The 19,559-nt window shown below is 31.4% G+C and overlaps 1 protein-coding gene across 1 annotated transcript in view; it reads right to left on the bottom strand.

Moving 5' to 3' along the window:
• LOC107450569 (small conductance calcium-activated potassium channel protein 1-like) overlaps positions 1-19,559 on the bottom strand; it is a 640,664-nt gene that overhangs the window by 268,620 nt on the left and 352,485 nt on the right. Inside the window, exons 5-6 of the mRNA XM_071188289.1 lie at positions 11,146-12,999; positions 3,380-3,975 (exon numbers count right to left, since the gene is read on the bottom strand). Of these exons, the coding sequence (XP_071044390.1) occupies positions 3,380-3,975; positions 11,146-11,587 (1,038 nt within the window). The 5' untranslated portion in view covers positions 11,588-12,999. The remainder of the gene's footprint in view (positions 1-3,379; positions 3,976-11,145; positions 13,000-19,559) is intronic.

The following is a 19,559-nucleotide window of genomic DNA, read 5'->3' as shown; positions in this document are numbered from 1 at the left end:
TTTTCGTAATTCATTTTTGACAAAGATTTTAAAAATATTTTTTAGGGATGGTTATTACTTAGAAGCGTGTAAAAATCAAAGTTTTCGATGCCATTTCACATCATTGGAAAGAATCTCTGTTTCACTTTAATTTTACAAATTAAATTAAAAATTTTAAAATATAATTTACAGAAGAATTTTATTTAAAAATATAAAATTTTCGTTTCAAATATGCATCCCAATGCATTGTGTCACAAAGCACTAAACTAAACTTAAACCGATAACATAAACCTTACAAATGCTTGGCCCAAAACTATTTCATTTATTCAAAAACATTTTTGATTTATGACGTCGAGCTACATATCATGTGTTTATAAATAAAACATTTCCAATATTTGCTGAGTTTATTTTATTTTGTCTACGAACCAAAAGTCTCAGAAACATACGCTTGATTGGTGGCTGCTTTAAATACTTGACGTTGTTTTCAAAATTGAAGTAATTAACCAACGTTTGTTTTATTATGAAAAATCAGCTATCTTTGAATTATTGTTGTTACTAACTTTTTTAAATTATTTCAATAACCTTCTGAGAATTGAGCTTTAAATAATGGCCGAAAATACGATTTTAAGTTAAATATGTAGTTTAGAAAAATTAAACATAAATATGAAAAAATATTTTTCAAAAAAATATTTCTATTAATTATTATTAACTTTGCTTATTTTTAATTGCATAAAATGATAAATTTAATTTTTTGCATATTGAAGGATATTTTTATGGTGCATTTTTTGCACTTTGGTCATGACACAATACTTACCAGACTGAAATAATAAATAAATAAGCTCAAATATGCCATAATTTTACATAAATGAAATTTCGTAATTATAATTTTTCATCGTATTTATAAATCCCGATTAACAAAGTTAAATATAGTTATTTTTCAGATGGATAATCACTTCGACAATGCATACGTTCAGAATTTTCCTTTTAAATACTAATATTAAATTTTACGCGGAAAAATTCTAGGAAATGTCCTATTTGTTGAACACAAGAGCTAATGAAGATATAAGTTAAATTTGATTACTATCTGTTTTTGAAGTTTTTAATTCTAATAATATAAAGAATATATTTAGTATCGTATAGAGCATAATTTCAAATATATATTTTAATATCTCTTCATCTGTGTGTTAAGTAAAATTTCAGATGCGCATCTGAAAATTCAGATGTGCAAATTTAACAAATTATTTGTTAATTTTTTAAAAATAAGATATAGGACGTGTGTTTATTGGTTGTATTTTAAAACTTAAGAGTTATACTCAAACATTAAGAAAAATATTACATTTCAAATTAAATATAAAATTTAAAACAAAATGTCGCAGGCAGCATTATTCAAATAACCCGTAAATTCTCAATTGTCGATCTTACGTTTCCTCGTGTGATCGTATGCTTTCCCACAATGCATCGGTGCATAGAAAAGAAAATATAATAGAATAGCAAAAGAGGTGCTTAAAGAAGATTTTTTTATTTATTTTATTTTTATTTTTTTTGTAGAAAGTCCTTTTTTGTTATCCTTTTTCGATTGCAAAAAACAAACTTTTTTAGACGTTTAAAGGAGGTTTATTTTTCATAGCGTTATTTGTTTACTGTATTTTGAAACTCGATTCCTTAGTGTCTTTTAAAAAATAGTTTTCGTTTTATATTTATTATTCTTTGACAAATGCATATTTTTGTTTGAAAATCTATTCAATCATCAAATGTTTAAGTTATTAATGCATATTAAATGCTCAAGTTATCAAATTGTTTAAGCTATTAATAATGAAAAAAAAAAACTCTCAATCAATTCAAATAAAGAAATGCTGTTTTCGTTAATTATTTTCTTTTTTTTTTCAGAGAATTTCTTTATCTACAAATAACCAGTGGAATTGGAATTCTATTCAATTTAATCCATCTGAAATTTTAATAATTAAACTACTGTTTTAGTGTTTAAAACTCATTAAGATATTTTTTTATTCAGATCTAAACAAACATTTTTGAATATTTTACACACATTTATAAGAAAAAGATGACACTAGATATTTTTTGTTAACACTTTACTATCCAATTTTACAGAATATTTTTTTCTATTAAAATTTAAACATTCTTGGATAAAATGCCAGACATGCGTATTTACGGCGATGAATTAAAATATCGAAATCCTCGATTGAATCTGAATCTATCTTTTGATTTTTTATAACTAAAAATGCGGCTAGCTGAGGAAAACTCCATAACCGTAACGTAAGTGTACTTTTTACATTGGGGTACTTTCTTAATCTATGTAATTTAAAATTAGGTACTGATGTGCTAATATGGTTTAGTAAACAGTAGTGCTTTAATTAATTTAGCAGCAGTCTGATGAGGCCATATATTTACTACTTTTTTCACATTCAATAAAAATAAAGAATATCGCTTTTAATTTATAACACTTAAATTAGACAATGATGACTTTGAAATTGATCATTTTTACTCAAGAATCGCCCAGAGGGAAAACCTGCTCACTACATAGCTCTAGAATTAAGTAATGATGACTATGTAATTTGATTACTTTTAATTAACTATACATTTAGGGTTTTATCAGAATGATAGACATTAAATGCGTCAAATACACATACATATGTAAATATCAGTGTCGTATACATTTTAGATAACCTGAGCTTTTACATACATTTAAGTTCTATATCACGAAGATAAAAAAAAGACAAAACTTCCAATCTGTATGAAAATGACATTTCTGATAAAATAAAAGCATAATTATGAAAATAAAACAGGAATATATAGTATTTATAAATCGGTATTTGGTAATTTTTCCGTTCATATGATAACGATTTACCGAAGATTCTGGTTTTCCAAATTACAGTCCTTATTACCGAACATAAAACAAAATTGAAAAGTAAATTTCACCAAATGGATGGTTTTTATGCCAGGTTATAAGGAATTGCAATAAAATTACCGCATTTTACCACAATTAAGAAATTTTTCACATACTATAAAATTATATTTTATGGTTAATTGAACAAAAATCATTAAAATGCTGCGTTAAAAATTAGGGAGCTTTTAGGTGTTCCCATAGAGCCAGACACATATAAAATTTAACCATATTCTGATAGTTATGACCATAATTTTTTTCTCAGAGTACATCAAAGTGTATATGTACCTTTTATCTCTGTATCTTTGTGTTTAGTTTATTCTCAACTTTATATTAGATATACTAATTTTTTAAAAGTTAGATTAATGATCTTTTCGAAAAAAAGAACGCAGATTCGGAAATTATTTATTATCACAGATATTTTTTTTTCTCCTACTTTGGCGGTTTTATGTCTGTGTTACATATATGCATATGATAATAATAATTAAAATAATGACTTACCTTATTATAAACACCTGCAGCAGAGAGTTCATTTTCTACTACCATCATAATAATACCAAACATGGCCATAACAAGAGCATAATCGGAGATTCTTTTCCGTTTCTCGAAAAGCGCTTTCCTTCGTCCGAGCCTGTAGCCGACGCTTGGTTTGTGGAAGCCGGAAGATGGGGCTTTTCTCTCGGCTGAGACGGGCGGCTGGTCGTGGGTAATACCGACGAGAGCGATCGCCGCCGTCTCAGATTCTGTAGAATTCTGGGCTTTCATAGAATACTCAATTGACATACTAGAGGAAAAAGTGATGGGCTTACGGAGCTGCTTAAATTGACGAATGGCTCCATTGACACGCATGGAATCGGCGGCTATTTCGGCAAACTCGTTACTACTTTGTGGAGGATCTCTGTAAAGTTGTCGCAGAGAAGCGGCCACACTCTCACGAGAGACTGTTTTGGTTAAAAAGGAATGCTCAAGGCGGGAGCTGAGGCCTAGCCTCGCATGAGGCGGCCACAAATGACTTCTACCGCCGACCACCGGCCCCGATCGGCCGCCTGCACAGAAGCCCCCTATCGGTGGCTGACGTAGGAGTCTTCTTTCGGGCTCTGAAAAGAGACAAATACACTACCTAAGAGTCAGGGAATAAACATATCTACAACTGTGAGAAAAAGATGTGTGTGTTGTGTGCTTTATGCTAGGGCTTTCCCCTTTTTTTTACTTTAGTTGCCAACGGCAACCAAGTCTCCTCCTCTTCTTAACCACGTGACGACTCATTCAACTTATCAGTCTTTTCCAACCCTTTAACTATGCATTTTTTTAAATCCTTATTTTTTGTTTTTTGGATGGTTTCGTGTAAACATTAAGGTTTTGTTTTTCTTCCACGAAACATTCAGGCTGTTTTTTATTTCGGTTTTGTTTTCAGAGAAGACTTAGACTGATTCTTTTAATTAGATCCTTAGTTCCATCAATTTTAAGGAAATGAATTTATATATATGCTTATAATGAATTATTGAAGATTTAGCCATTTTTAATGTTAAATTATTTTGTTTAGTTCAAAGAATAAGAATTTGATGATTAATTTTTAGATCTATTAAATTATTAAAGGACTTTTCTTTTAAATTGAAATTTGAGTTTTTGAACGCTTCAGAAAGAAAAAAAAATCTATCTTATTAGATCTTTAAAAATCTCAACTTATTAAACAATTATATAAAAAATAATATAAATCCCTCAACAGTTTTATAATTAATTATTATATAAGTCGCCATTTTTAATGTTAAATCATTTTATTTAATTTAATTAATAAGAATATGATGATTTATTTTTAACTCTTCTGAATTGTTATATTTTTTAACTCAAAATTTCAGTTTTTTAATACTTTTTTTCCTCTTTTGCTATGAATCTTTCAAATCTTCATTCTTTTAAAAAAATTTTATTAATCAATTATGATTACATTAAGAGCTTGTTTTCCTCTTCGAAATTTTCACTTCGGTTTAGTTTTTTTTTTCTTTTTTTCAGGAAGGTTTTAGTTAAATTGATTTTTTTTCTTCATAATTAGATCCTGTGTTTCTTAAACTTGAAATAAATAATTCAACTATACTTATAAAAATTTAATGAAATTTTAAACTTTTTTAAACTATTTTTTTTAACTTAAAATTTTAATTTGAGTCTTTTTAATTATGTTTATCTTTTTAGTTATATTAATTATGTTTATCTTATGCTTATCATATTCATCTTCATTTAATTTTTTTTAGAAAAATGATCACTTAGTGACCCTGTTTGATTTCACGAAATATTTTCATTTACTTTAGGAAAGATTTTGAGTGTTTTTTAACATTTTTACTTCTAGTAGATGAATTAATTTTTTTTAAATCGTAATTTTCAGTGCAATATTTTTGTTTCATACAAGCAATACAAATGTGAGGAATAATTTTCAACTCCTTTGAATTATTAGACTTTTTTTACTCGATATTTTGATTTGTGATTTTTAATTACTTTTATTATTTTAATAATAAACTTTTTTAATTTGGATTTTCCTCCCTCGAAATATGTATTTTTCATTTATTTGTTTTTCTAAATCAAAATTTTTAAAGTTATATTATTTTATTTCGTACAAACAATAGGGATTTGTTTGATGTCAAAGTAATTTTGAATTATTTCATTTCTGTTTTATTTTTATATTTTGAAACGTCCTATTAACAGAATTTGTTAATAATTAAGTTGTATTTTTTGCACATTCTTCGGAAGCAGATTCTTATAGTGGGTTCACCTTGATTACTGTCATTAACGTTTACGTTACGTCATCTGCGCAAGCGCATAACATAGTTTTTCAAAAGTCAAGTTGAAAGTGTTAGCGCAGAGGGCGCAATACAATGAGATGTTACTATTTCCTCTCACTGTGAACTTACCTTAAGTTTTTATATAAACAGTCCAAAAAAAATAATAATAAGCAAAAATTCTTTGAAAATTTGTTCAAACAGAAACTCTGGTTTAGTACACCCATTATAATAATTAAGAGTTACTAATTACTTTAATTTTAACGAAATTTGAACAGCGAAGTAATCAGTTTTCGAACAAGTTTTTTCTGTTATTAAATATTCCATCGCTTTAACTAACAAAAAATAGTGTTGATTAAAATGATTCATGTAATTAATTATTTTTTAAATAATTGTAATTAAAATTATTAAACACTCAATTTCTTAATTATTACGAAAATGTCACCTATCGCTAATAAATTTAATATCATCTACTATGAAACTTCCTCCACGTATTTCAAAATGCATAAATCAAATTTCAATTACTTTAAAAGTGAAAAGTTAAATTAAGATTTATTTTTAAAATAGGTTGAATATAATATTTTATTATTTACTTATTTTAAATTTATGGAAAGACTGCACGTGTATGTATTTGTAGAATTGACGTAATTGGCATAATTTAAAATATAATTATTAACTGCAAAGTTTTATCGCCAAAGGTAATAAAGTGACGTAAAAAATGAAAACGCTTTTCATAGTAATAATCAAAACATTTAGGCATAAGCGACTTTATTTCCGGAAATTAAGAAACTGGGAGGCATTCGGTTTTCAGTTTCTCTTAAGATTAAAGGAAATGAAAGTACGTCTGGGCTCATTTCTTCACGTCAAATAATTTTCTGATTTCGAAAAATTTTGGATTCTTGCCATTATGGAAATTCATTTCAAAATCGGTTCAGAATATAAATCAAAGGGAACAACACTATAATGGAATCAAAAAACCTTGTTATTTTTTTCCTCAAATAACCTAAATGCAATTAAATCCAAAATGGCTATATAAATTTACTTTTAGTACGTTGCATTCGAGAATTAATTTTATCGATACTACTCCTGATAGTATCCAATTGGTGGTCAATAGCCACAAACATTTTGGACAAGGGTGGTCATTGTTGATTGCGAAAGCATCGTTAACTTATTATAGTCGTACCAAATTAAAATTTGCAATATAACATTAAAATATTAATGGTTGCAGTAAATTTGAATCATTTTATAGTTGAACACGATCCAAAATTTTCAGCAGTGGTACCAGAAAAGCACCAATGGTAGGCTGATCATAGATGATCCTTTATCATATTGGTCATATAATCGAATATGACCATTGATGGTATGTATATCAGAGCTGTGATAAACACTGGCTTGAAGCAGAAAACAAATTAAATAGATAATGCTTGCATTTGAGCTAAGATTCCCTGTTATTTTACAGTATTCGATATTTATCGATAACAGTGGCGGTATTTTTGCATTCGATATTTACCGCTACTATTCGCGATATTATCTTATTTGTGGTCGATATCTACAAATATGATGGTCAGTATTGACTAATAACGTGGTCATTATTGATTGTGAAAACATCATTCGTAATAATTATCGTCTGTTCCATTTTCATGGTAAGGCTTGTTCAATATATATCATGAGGATAACTTTGTAAAATATTGCTACCAAAAATAAATATTCCATGATGCGTTAAAATATAATCGAACTCTATTTTCAGGTTTTTGTAATTGACTATCTTATAGCTTCATTTGTTTGAAAAAAATTATGATATTTGCAATGGATGATATTTGTGATTGACAAGAATCGTGATATTTTTGTACTCAGTAGTTTTCGATAATACTCGCGCGTTTATCGTACTTGATTTCTATTGTGGTTAATATTGGCCGTCGTAGTATCGTTGAAATTAATTAACGTCATCTCGATATTCATTTTATTTTATAGTTTATAACCGTCGTTGAACAGGCGACACACTTTTGGGTTCACGACTACTAATGTTCAACTCCATAGCCTTATAATTATGAACCTAATCCAGAAGACGAGAGAACTCCTGGATCAAGTATTGAGAGATTATTGCCTTCGTGGAGGACTTTTTGATGGATCTAATCCGCATTTGCGCTACATGGAGAGGAAAACCACGAAAACCTCCCACGGTAGGCTGACGGCTAGAGGACTCTAGCCCATGATCCGTCGTCTACAACTGAGAATACTTTGCGTCAGCACTGTGGTCGGTGCAAGCCGGAAGCGGAATTCGTATCGACCAGCTATCGCTGGGATTCGAACCCGGTTCACCTCATTTAAAGGCGAGCGCTCTATCCCCTAAGACTTTCGATACTCATTTTATTTTATTTTATAACCATCGTTGAACAGCCGACCCAATTTTATGGGCTTCTGACTGCTAATGTTCAACTCCGTAACCTTGTAATTTTGAACCCAATCCAGAAGACAAGGGAACTCCTGGATCGAGTATTGGGAGAAATTTGCCTTCATGGATGATTTTTTTGATGGAGCTAACCCGCATTTGCGTTAAATGGAGAGGAAAACCACGAAAACCTCCCATTGTTTGCCTGATAGCACGGGGACTCTAATCCATTATCCGTCGTCTACAACTGAGAATACTTTACGTCAGCACTGTGGTCGGTGCAAGATGGAAGCGGAATTTATATCGACCAGCCATCGCTGGGATTCGAACCGAAAAGCGAGCATCTCATTGAAAAGCGAGCACTCTATCCCCTAAGCCTTTCGATACTTATTGTAAGGAATGATATTCACAAGATATCTCCAGAAATTTTTAACAAGACATTGTTATAGCAATTAAAAAAATGATGATTCACGATATATCACTCTGCTTACTGCTAAATTTTTTTAAAATTAATTATATTAATCATTGCTAAATTAATATGAAAAATGAAGTGAACCGCTATGATGTGTTACATTAAAAAAATTGAATAGCATAAAACGGAAAGATTTAAACTCACTGTTTTACAAACACTTGAAGATGAAAACTTACAGATCCTTCACATCAATGAGCGTGTCGTTTAAAAAGGCACACTTTGTTCTAATTTTAGAAAGGAGAGTCACTTCAATTATCAACAAAAATATTTATTGAAATAAGCGAGAAATAGCTTTTGTAAACTTATGGTAAATGTTTCTTATTTGAAAAGTGGTTATGAACTTGAATAGGAGTACTTTCATTTTTAAAAGTTGATGTTTGAACGGCGTAAAATTATAAGATGATAGTACTTCTTTGAAAAGTTATTATTTTAACAATGTTAAATTAAAATAATATAATTTTGATAATAGCTCTTCTATTTTGAAAAGTTGTTATTTGATAGACGTAAAATTATTAAATGATAGTACATATAATTTGAAGAGTTGTTATTTAAACAACGTTAAGTCATTAAATCACAGAATTTGTATTCTTAAAAGCTGTAATTTGACCGACGTAAAGATGTTAAATGATAGTGCTTCTATTTCGACAAGTTGTTATTTTACCCACGTAAAGTTTTTAGATGATAGTATTTCTATTTCAAAAGTTATTATTTTACTGACATTAAGTTATTTGGTACTTTTAAAGTTGGAGTTTAATGATTTTTCGCGAGAACTGTTAATTTCTACATCTATAACCCAAGATTTCCTTTTTCTTAGATTTTTTTTTAAGATTTGAACAGAAAATCTTTTAACGCAATATTTTTTTTTATTAAATGAATAGTTTATGACAATGTTGCACAATCTCTCTAACTACCAGTGTCTTGCTAATACCAAGAGATTTCGTTTACAACATTCCAGCTTGGATTGCCTTCAATTTTTTGAACCAATGGCGTCGTGCTTGAAATACAGAGTATATATGAACTTAATTATTAGTAATTAAGTTAAAGTTATTGATTGCTTGGATATATATACAGGTATAGGACAAATAATAGGAATACCTGTGAAAAAATGAAAATATTTTATTAATAAGGAGTTGGTCCACCTTTAGCCTGAATGGCATCTTGCATTCGACGTGGGGTTGACAAATAAAGGTCTTGAACAAAGTTCATCGGAATTTACAGCCATTCTTCTTGTTCTCGAGTTCCGTCTCGAGTTCAGAGAGTGTGCGCGGAGGAGCAAACCGAGTACGGACTTTTTTCTCTAAAAAACCCCACAAAGGCTCAATGATATTGAGATCAGGGGACTGAGGACACCACGTTAGATGCTCCACTTCATCATTATGCTCATTTAACCATGTTTGAACACAGTGAGACGTGTTAACAGGAGCATTGTCATCTTGGAACACAGGACATTCTTCAGTAGAGAGAATATGAAGCATAGGGGGAAGATGATATGCGAGAATGCTTCGGTAATGGTCACCATTGACCACTCCCCATTAGACAACGAGAGGTCCCAATCCACGGGCAGATATAGCACCTCACACCATCACAGAACCACCTACATGTTTCACGGTTGGAACCAGGCAGTCAACATGAAATGCTTCTGCCGGCGTTCGCCACACGAACACACTACCGGTGGTCTGGAACAGTGTAAAAGAGGATTCACCAGACCAAATGACTTGTTCCCATTGCAGTTGTGTCCATTTTAGGGGTCTTGGCAACACTGTAGTCTCTTCAAAGCATTCCGCTCTGAAACTAACGGTTTTGAAATAGCTATTCTGCCAGGAATGTTAGCAGCATGTAACTCCTGTTGAATAGTTTTCATGGATACGGGTTTCTGAAGGTGGTTATTCTTCTCGGAAGTAATCAAAGGCAGTGTAGTCTTGCGTTTTAGAGCGACTATCCTCTTCAGCACCCGTCTATCACGGTCAGACAACTTCGACTTCCTGCCGCTGTTGCGCTTCGCAGAAGACACCTTGCCCAACTTTGTGTAAGGCGACAGAGTCCTTGATACAGTGGTCCTTAAAACACCCACAAGGTTCGCTGTTCTGGTCACTGACGCTCCAGCTAGGCGAGCACCGGTTATCATGCTTCTTTTAAGGTCAGAGAGGTCGAACATAATCTCGCTTTGCCAGGAATGTATTTTTCTCACGCATCTTTCACACTGCCAAATGCTAGACTGATACCTTTCCTTTCATCACCACTAGATGGCACACTCTTGTGACACGTGCCAGCCGTTATTGGACTGTCGAATGACGACTCCATTCTTTCACAGGTGTTCCTATTATTTTGTCTACCTGTTTATATCTGTTCTACCTGTTATTTACCTGTATATATATATATATANTATATATATATATATATAATATGATACCTTAATGCACTTTTTATGGTTGCTCAAATTTTAAATGCATTATGGTGTAACTCTTTTATTGATGTGATTCAGCTGAAGTTAACATTTGAACTGCTCAAATAAATATTAAGATCTCATCAAATGCATAAAAATAAGCACAATGTGAATGAGCAATTAGAATAGCATTGAAATAAGAAAAATGAATGAGCAATTGGATTAGAATTGAAATAAGCAATGTGATATTTTTCTTACCTCGTTCAGGAAGAACATCTTTTTGAAGTCTAGCAGGTTGTACTTGAATTTCAGGTCTTATTTCTGGACATGATCTATAATTGGCCTGAGGAGAACCAGCTTTTGTTTCCAAATCCGTAGGTTTGTTCGATGACGATTGCTGTTCTAAATGTTGAAACTCCACCAGTGGTAAAGGTCTTTCAGGTTCTGAGTGCATTCGCCCAAAATGGAGAGCATTCTTGTTGTTATAAAAAGGTGGAAGTAGAATTGTTGAATCTACCGAATTTTGACGACTCATGTCAAAAAAGAATTGTTCATTATCGTTCTCCGATTCACTTATACTCAGACTTGGTAGAAGAGGAGGTGGTAATGAGTCTTCACGGTCAAAGGTCTGTTGAGGTTGAAGCTTGTTGCTGTCCATACTGGACTCTTCTGGCGCTGGTGTAACCATAACCAAAGACATGGCTTTCACTTTCAAATTTTGTTAAAATTTACTTCATACATATTTTTTAATTTGAATTTTGCTTGAATATGCGGTGAATTGTATCTATGAATAGTTTCCAATTAATGAAACTAATATTAGTTAATTTTTAACTAATATTCCGTCAGGGGCATTGCATATTCTGTCATTTTAAATCTTGTTAGCGCCAAATGCAAAAAATATTTTTATATATATAAATAACTATATATTTAACATATTGATTTATTTTCAAATCATTTTAGAGTCTAATGCAATGCATACCCGTTAACTTGTAAATTTCGTCTAAAAATTTAATAATGCACGATTTCTCAATTCAGCAAATATCAGGTGCAAAATTATAACAATAATCTAAATATGGTTACAATGCATGTTTCTTTTGCAAAAAAAATAGATATTTTATGACTATTTAATTTTTCTGATCACATAAACAGTTTAAAAAATAGAATAATTATTTCCTAATGTGTAGTTTATTGCATTTTGGGCTCAAACTGATTTCCTTATCTCATTGAATTTATTTAAATTTTACTGATTTAACCGTAATAAAACTGTTCATCAAAACTGAAAGAGATTTTCGAACAATTTATTAAAAAAATAATGCCAGTAATGTTCAAAACGGTTATTATATATTTACAAAATGGTGAATTGCGATATTTAAGATTTATGCGGTTAGAAAATAGGATATCTCTCACAGAGCAATTTCCATAAAATAGCAACAGTTTCTTTCAGTAAATTTCAGGCAGCGACCAGCGAGCTATTTTTGTCGGAAAATAAGTGCTAAAGATGTGCAATTTCATTCGCCATAAAATATTTCGAGAATAATAAAACACTATAATTATCTCGGATACTAATGGCTTTCAGATCTTATTTTCTATTAATGATCTGCTGAAAAAAGGATAGTTTTGAAAGTGCTATGCTTTCTAGAAGTAAAAAAGGAGAAATTATTAGAGTGTAACACGATGCTATTTTCTTAGCTCTACCAAAATAACAGAACAAAATGTTTACGAAGATACGTAGATTCTACGTTTTACATCATAAAATAACATCTAATTCATTCCGACTTAACTAAAAACGTAAAATTTACCTGAAAATATATTGTTATCTAAGCATCATTATATTGAGAAGGTATCATTATCATATTTTTCTGTTTTATATCAAAACAATGTCAAAATAACATTGCATAATTTGATGAACATTTAATAGCATCAATGTGCGACCATTTATGTCATTGTTATAAATAATGCATGTTTTCCAACGTATTTTATCCATTAAATTTGAATTTTTTCTGTCGAAAATCGTCCTGTGAGTTTAGTGATCGATAAAGATTCCATTTGGAATAGTCTTAATAATCATAATTTATCACAATTTTCTTAATCTGGATCTTCAGAAGCACAAACCTGAAAAAAAGGAAAGAAAAAACATAAATATATGAAAACATAATAAAAAATATAATAGACATAAACATAATAAAAATATAATAGGCAAAATACAATAATATTATGTAATAGGTAACAAACAGGGTTTAAATCAGAGTTTTTTTAGCCGAGTTATGGGGTTATGAATTTGTAAAGGTCCATTTATCAATTTGTAGTTCTCGTTGACAACGTTGCTTTTTCTCGTAATGGAATTTCAACAACTCTAAAAAAGTCAATGAGCACCAGTTTTTGCTTTATTGTTGTTAAAAAATATTCGAATCCTCTTCAATGTCTCTGGTTTAATTTTAAATGCATTTTATTCACTCAATATCTTAAATTGAGCCTTGGCGGCTCAGGGGATAGAGCGCTCGCCCCCAAATGAGGTGACCTGGGTTCGATCCCAGCAATAGCTGGTTGATTCGAATTCCACTCCCGACTCGCACCGACCACAGTGCTGGCGTAAAATATCCTCAGTAGTAGACGGACAATGGGTTAGAGTCCCCTTGCCGTCAGGCTATGAAGGTTTTCCTCTCAATGTAACGCAAATACGGGCAAGTTCCATCAAAAAGTCCTCCGCGACAACAAATTTTTCTCATTACTTGATCGCTTTTTTTCTAAATTGGGTTCAAAATTACAAAACTTCAGAGTTAAACATTAGTTGTCGTAAACTCGAAAAATTGGATCGGCTCTTCAACGAAGATGATAAAATAAAATGATAAATTTTTTTTTTTTTAACAATGAGCGTTGGTGGCTTATGGGATGGAGCATTCGTCACTGAATAAGATGACACAGGTTCGCTGTGTAAGGTGACAAAATTGTAAAATAAAAAATAAAATGTTAAACAATGTATCCAAATATTTGACATCTAGGTTACTTATCTTTTAAAAAAGACTATTAACAAATCAATAAAATGATAAATTCGCTTAATTTTGTAAATAATCATTACTCACCAGTTCATTCTGCTAAATTAAAATAATCGTAATAGTAGTTACAAAAACGAAATAAATTCTTACTTTCATTTTTAAAATAGCTCTGTCCATTTTATCAAGTGTGCATATTTAAGAAACCGGTTTTTTTTAAAACACATTTCAGTCTATTTATAACTTACTCAATACATATTTTGAGTTTTGTTCACTTTTTTCAAACGTGTTTATTATGTTATGTACAACAATATTTTTCTAAATGAAACTACTTTTTTTCTTGATTGTTACGGTTTATAGTTAACGCTAATTTCAGAAAACGTGAGCTACACAAATCATTAAAAAAATTCATATTTCTTATTAAAAAAACATATTTAAAAAATTCACAAAATTCACTTAATTTTATGAATAATCATTGTTAACAAGTTCATTCAGCTAAATTAAAATAATCGTAATAGTAGTAACAAAAACGAAATAAATTCCTACTCTCATTTTTAAAACAGCTATCTCCATTTTATCAAATGCGCACATATTTAAGAAACCGGTTTTTAAAAATACATTTCAGTCTATTTATAACTTACTCAATACATATTTTGAGCCAAGTTCACTTTTTTCAAACGCGTTTATCAAGTTATGTCCATTAATATTTTTCTAAATGAAATGACTTATTTTTCTTGATTGTTACTGTCAATAGTTAACGCTAATTTCAGAAAACGTGTGCTACACAAATCATTAAAAAATTCATATTTCTAAAATATTTTAGAATAGAATTTGAATTTAACGATTGAATTAATCATGGAAAAGACAACTTTACTTTTAAAAAATATGATTTATGACGTCAGTTCACTCTAGCATAAACATTTTATGTCTAAATCCCATGAGAAGTTTTTCGCAAAAATGACGATTCATTTGTCATTGTGTCAAAACCAATAAAATCAGGCTCATAAAAGACATTTTTTAGTGTACTAACGACTATCGTTTCTGTAATTATTGCCGATTAGTTGAGAATACAGCTAATTTCTTAAAATATACGATGAAATCGAAATAAGATCATTAAGAAAAAAATTTATGGTTTTGTGATGAAGAATAATTACGATGGGAATTTTTTCTCAATAAGACTATGAGACAAAAATAATTTTTTTCTCTCAATAAAACTCAGAGATGAGAACTGTACTAAAAATAATTGGAAAAACAATAAACTTTATGTTAACTTAGTTATAAGAGTAACTAATAAGTTACATGCTTCAGTCATTTTTATACAAGAAATATTTGTTACAAATATTTGTTCCGAAATAATAGATTCCAGGAATCAGGAATGGGAATTTTTTCTCAATAAGACTATGAGACAAAAAAAAAATTCTCTCTGTAAAAGTCAGAGATGAGAACTGTACTAAAAATAATTGGAAAAACCATAAGCTTTATGTTAACTTAGTTATAAGACGAACTAATAAGTTACATGATTCAGTCATTTTTACTCAAAAAATATTTGTTCAAAAATAACTGATTCCAGGAATCAGGAATGGGAATTTTTTCTCAATAAGACTATGAGACAAAAAATTTTTTTTCCCTCAATAAAACTCAGAGATGACAACCGTACTAAAAATAATTGGAAAAACAGTAATCTTCATGCTAACTTAGGTATAAGAGTAACTAATAAGTTACATGCTTCAGTCATTTTTATACAAAAAATATTTGTTACAAATATTTGTTCAAAAATAACTGATTCCAGGAATCAGGAATGGGAATTTTTTCTCAATAAGACTATGAGACAAAAAAAATTTTTTTCCCTCAATAAAACTCAGAGATGACCACTGTACTAAAAATAATTGGAAAAACAGTAATCTTCATGCTAACTTAGGTATAAGAGTAACTAATAAGTTACATGCTTCAGTCATTTTTATACAAAAAATATTTTTTACAAATATTTGTTCAAAAATAATTGACTCCAGGCTTCAATTATTTAGTCTCTCTCTTGATTTGTGTCCTAAATGTAACGACAGGCCCTTGACGACAGGCCCTTGTCAACAGGTCCATGACTAAGAATTTTTATTCTTTTAACTGTAACCAAGAAACGGATCCACTGTGAAGGCTTCTTCTTGCTTTCAACGGATATCAGAAACAGATTGGTCTAAAATAATAGTTTTTGAGCGTTAATTTTATGGTCTCTGTTGATGAGTCCTTGGTATCAATGGCGTAATTCGGAAAGAAACTAAAGTTACTTTTCCAAGCAGGAAATGAAATCGAGAAATAGAACCACTACTACGGTTTTCCAATATCCGAAATATAACTGAGAATGAGTCATTATAAGAACTTTCGCAGTTGCTAAATTGAAACAGAAATAACAATTTAAAAATGATCTATTAAAATACTACAGTCAAACCCCGCTATAGTGAACATGTTTTATAGTGAACTCCCAGATATAGTGAACGAAATGTTCGCTCACGTGTCTTGCTATACACGTATAATGTTATTTTTTGTGGATATATTGAACCAAAAAAGTAAGGAAGTTGGATATAATAAACTTTTTTCTGTCTTCGACTGATTTTGTTCTTCATTTTTTTTTTTTTGGTAATAATTTTGAAATTTCTACTTCAAAATAAATACATATATCGATTTTTAAAACCATCTATAGACAGGTTTAAAAAGCGGAATAATAGAAATTCAGAAAAAACTACTTGAGAGTCGGGAAGTGTTTCCATACCTGATGTTAAGGATTGCTCATCAGCTAAAGATTACAAATTGTTTTTTGTGCGCAAGACGAAGAGAAATGAAAAACAACGCATTTTTTGATACTACATAATATTTTTCAGTCATTTATATGAATATAATGTAATAAAAGGGAGGATTTTGGGAACCATTAGCAAAATTGCCTGCGTAATCGGATATAGTGAATTCTAGGTTATAGTGAACCGAAATTTCAGTCCTTTGAAGGCTCACTATAGCGGGGTTTGACTGTATTAAGTTTTCTTATCAGATAAAACGTAATTGAGGAGCAGTAATAAGCCAACTTTTTTATTGGATTAAGGAAGTAGAGAAGAATAGCAGCAGCATTTCAAATTGTTTCTTTTTATTAGTAGGTAATTATACATAAATTTCAAAATTGTCAGAGTTCAGAAAAAAAGACCACCCTTAATGACTTTTGATCTAATGATCAGATCTTCACGTTCTAGGACTCAATCTCAATGGTTCGAAGGAGGTAAGATCCTAAATATGCTAATTAATTAGTTAAGTCTGTTAGGGCCGGGATAGCCTGGTTGGTAGGGCGCTGGACCCCTGTCCGAGAGCTCGTGGGTTCGAACCCCGCTGACCGAAGACTCCCCGTGTAGTAAAGCGACTGATGCACGCTAAATCTGACGAGTCACAAAAGTCCTCCATGTTCCCATAACAAATCAACACCTCTGGGGTTACTGGATAGGAGATCGATCGTTCTCTGATTCAAGTCAAAATTATGATCTGAGGATGAATAAATGAATGTATAAATAGATCCGCCCTATAAACGGGTGCGACGTACTATGTGGTCGAATTCTGGGCCATAGATGGCGCCACTGGAAAAATCAGAACAATCGCACCCCCTCTGCCTAAACGGCCTTACGCCAACAACAACAACAAACAATTAGTTATGTTTATTAATTTAGTATTATTGTTTAAATGTACTAATTAATTAGTTACATTCTAAGTAACTAGTATGCTAGTTAATGCAAAAAAAAATTAATTCGAATTATGGCGAAATACGCAAAACAGTGACATATATTTTTCAGTAAAATGGTCCAAAAATGGAAACTTGTTTTGACTGCTTAATTTCGTTCTTTATACAATTATGAAAGTTAGAAAAAAAATTTTTATTGCAAAAATAAAATTTTAAATGCAATAACTACTGCATTTATAATTTTTACATACACATAAAAAAGTAATAGATTACACTCACATCTTACTCAATTACGTAGAGCAAATTGAACAAAATTTTGAAGCTAAATATAATATAACTAGTTTTTTTGTCGTATGCCTGTTTAGGCAGTGGGGGTGCGATTGTTCCTGTTTTTCAGTGGTGCCATCTATGGCCAGGAATTTGACTTCTGCCACGCCATTCACACAACCACAACCCGTTTATAGGGCGGGTCACATTCACACACGAAGGAGAAAGGACATAGAACACAGAGAAAGGGCCGGGATAGCCTGGTCGGTAGGGCGCTGGGCCCATATCCAAAAGGTCGTGGATTCGATCCTCGCCGGCCGAAGACTCCCCGTGTAGTAAATGGTGACTGATGCACGTTAAATCTGTCGAGTCTCAAAGTTCTCCATGTTCCCACAACAAATCAATACCTCTGGGGGTACTGATCCAGGAGTTTCCTTGTCTTCTGGATTGGTTCAAAATTACAAGGCTACGGAGTTGAACGTAAGTAGTCGTAAACCCATGAAATTGGGTCGGCTGTTCAACGACGGTTATAAAATAAAATAAAATGGAACACAGAGAGAGAGAAAGAAACATCCATGCCTTGCCCGGGATTCGAACCCAGGACCTTTCTGATGCAATGACAGTTCCCTGCCCCCTACACAGGCCGGTCGGCACTATAACTAGTATAATATAATATAAAAACACAACAATATGTTTTTCAGTAAATAAATTTCGCAAATCTTTTACAGTATGGTATATCCCAAAAACGGCACCCACATTTCCCTCTCTCGACTGAAGTCGTAATCGGTGAAAAACTAGGGCCCCTGATGCCATCTATTAGGAAAATAGTGAACTAAGTATCCTTAAGTAGAAACGAACTAGCTCGGTCTTCGCAAAATAGAAACGTTAATTTTTCTCCTTCCTGAAGTCAATTCGTGCATCACAAATAATGCACGTAGTTGTTCCCTGAACTGGATTCGGGTGACAATGGCAAGGGGTTAAGGGATCCAAACTTTGATACCCTCTCCTGACCAAACTAGGGGGAGGGGTCAAATCCGAATCCATCGAAAAAATGCATGCTGATTCAGAGAAAGTACGTTTTTGTGTCTGATTTTGTAACTTAAAATAACGCCTGCACTAATTAATTAACCTACTTGAGGTCAACCCTTCAAGCCCTTAAGATTGATTTCTAGAACGTGAACATCCGATCATTAGATCAAAAGTTATTCAGGGCCGTCCGTTTTATATTTTGCGCACCGTGCATTAAAAAATCTATCAACGTTTCTGATCTGATGAAATGTAACTGATGAGCATGTAATCTGCCAACATTTTCAATGGGTCTGCTACCTTCCAAATTATTTCATTCATCAATGTGCAACAAGATATATATTTAAAAACAATCTCTTTTAAAATCGGTCAAGAATTTCCCCCAAATAGTTTTTTTTTGTTAGTATGGAGCAAGATATATATTTAAAAATAACACATTGAGAAACTATCAACGTTTCTATTCAGTTGAAATGTAACAGAGGAGCAAAGGTAATCTGCCAACGTTTTCAATCCACAACAGCATTTCTAATTAGTTCGTTCATCAATGTTTAACAATATTTATATTTAAAGACACCGTTTTTTAAAAGTTGTCAAGAATTGTCAATGTCTGAAACAGAGCCATGGTGGCTCAGAGGATGAAGCATTCGCCTCCCAATGAGGTGAACCGGGTTCGAATCCCAGCG

Source organism: Parasteatoda tepidariorum, chromosome X2 (genome assembly GCF_043381705.1).
Source record: "Parasteatoda tepidariorum isolate YZ-2023 chromosome X2, CAS_Ptep_4.0, whole genome shotgun sequence".
Lineage (NCBI taxonomy): Eukaryota > Metazoa > Arthropoda > Arachnida > Araneae > Theridiidae > Parasteatoda > Parasteatoda tepidariorum.
This window is presented reverse-complemented; position numbering and strand designations above follow the sequence as displayed.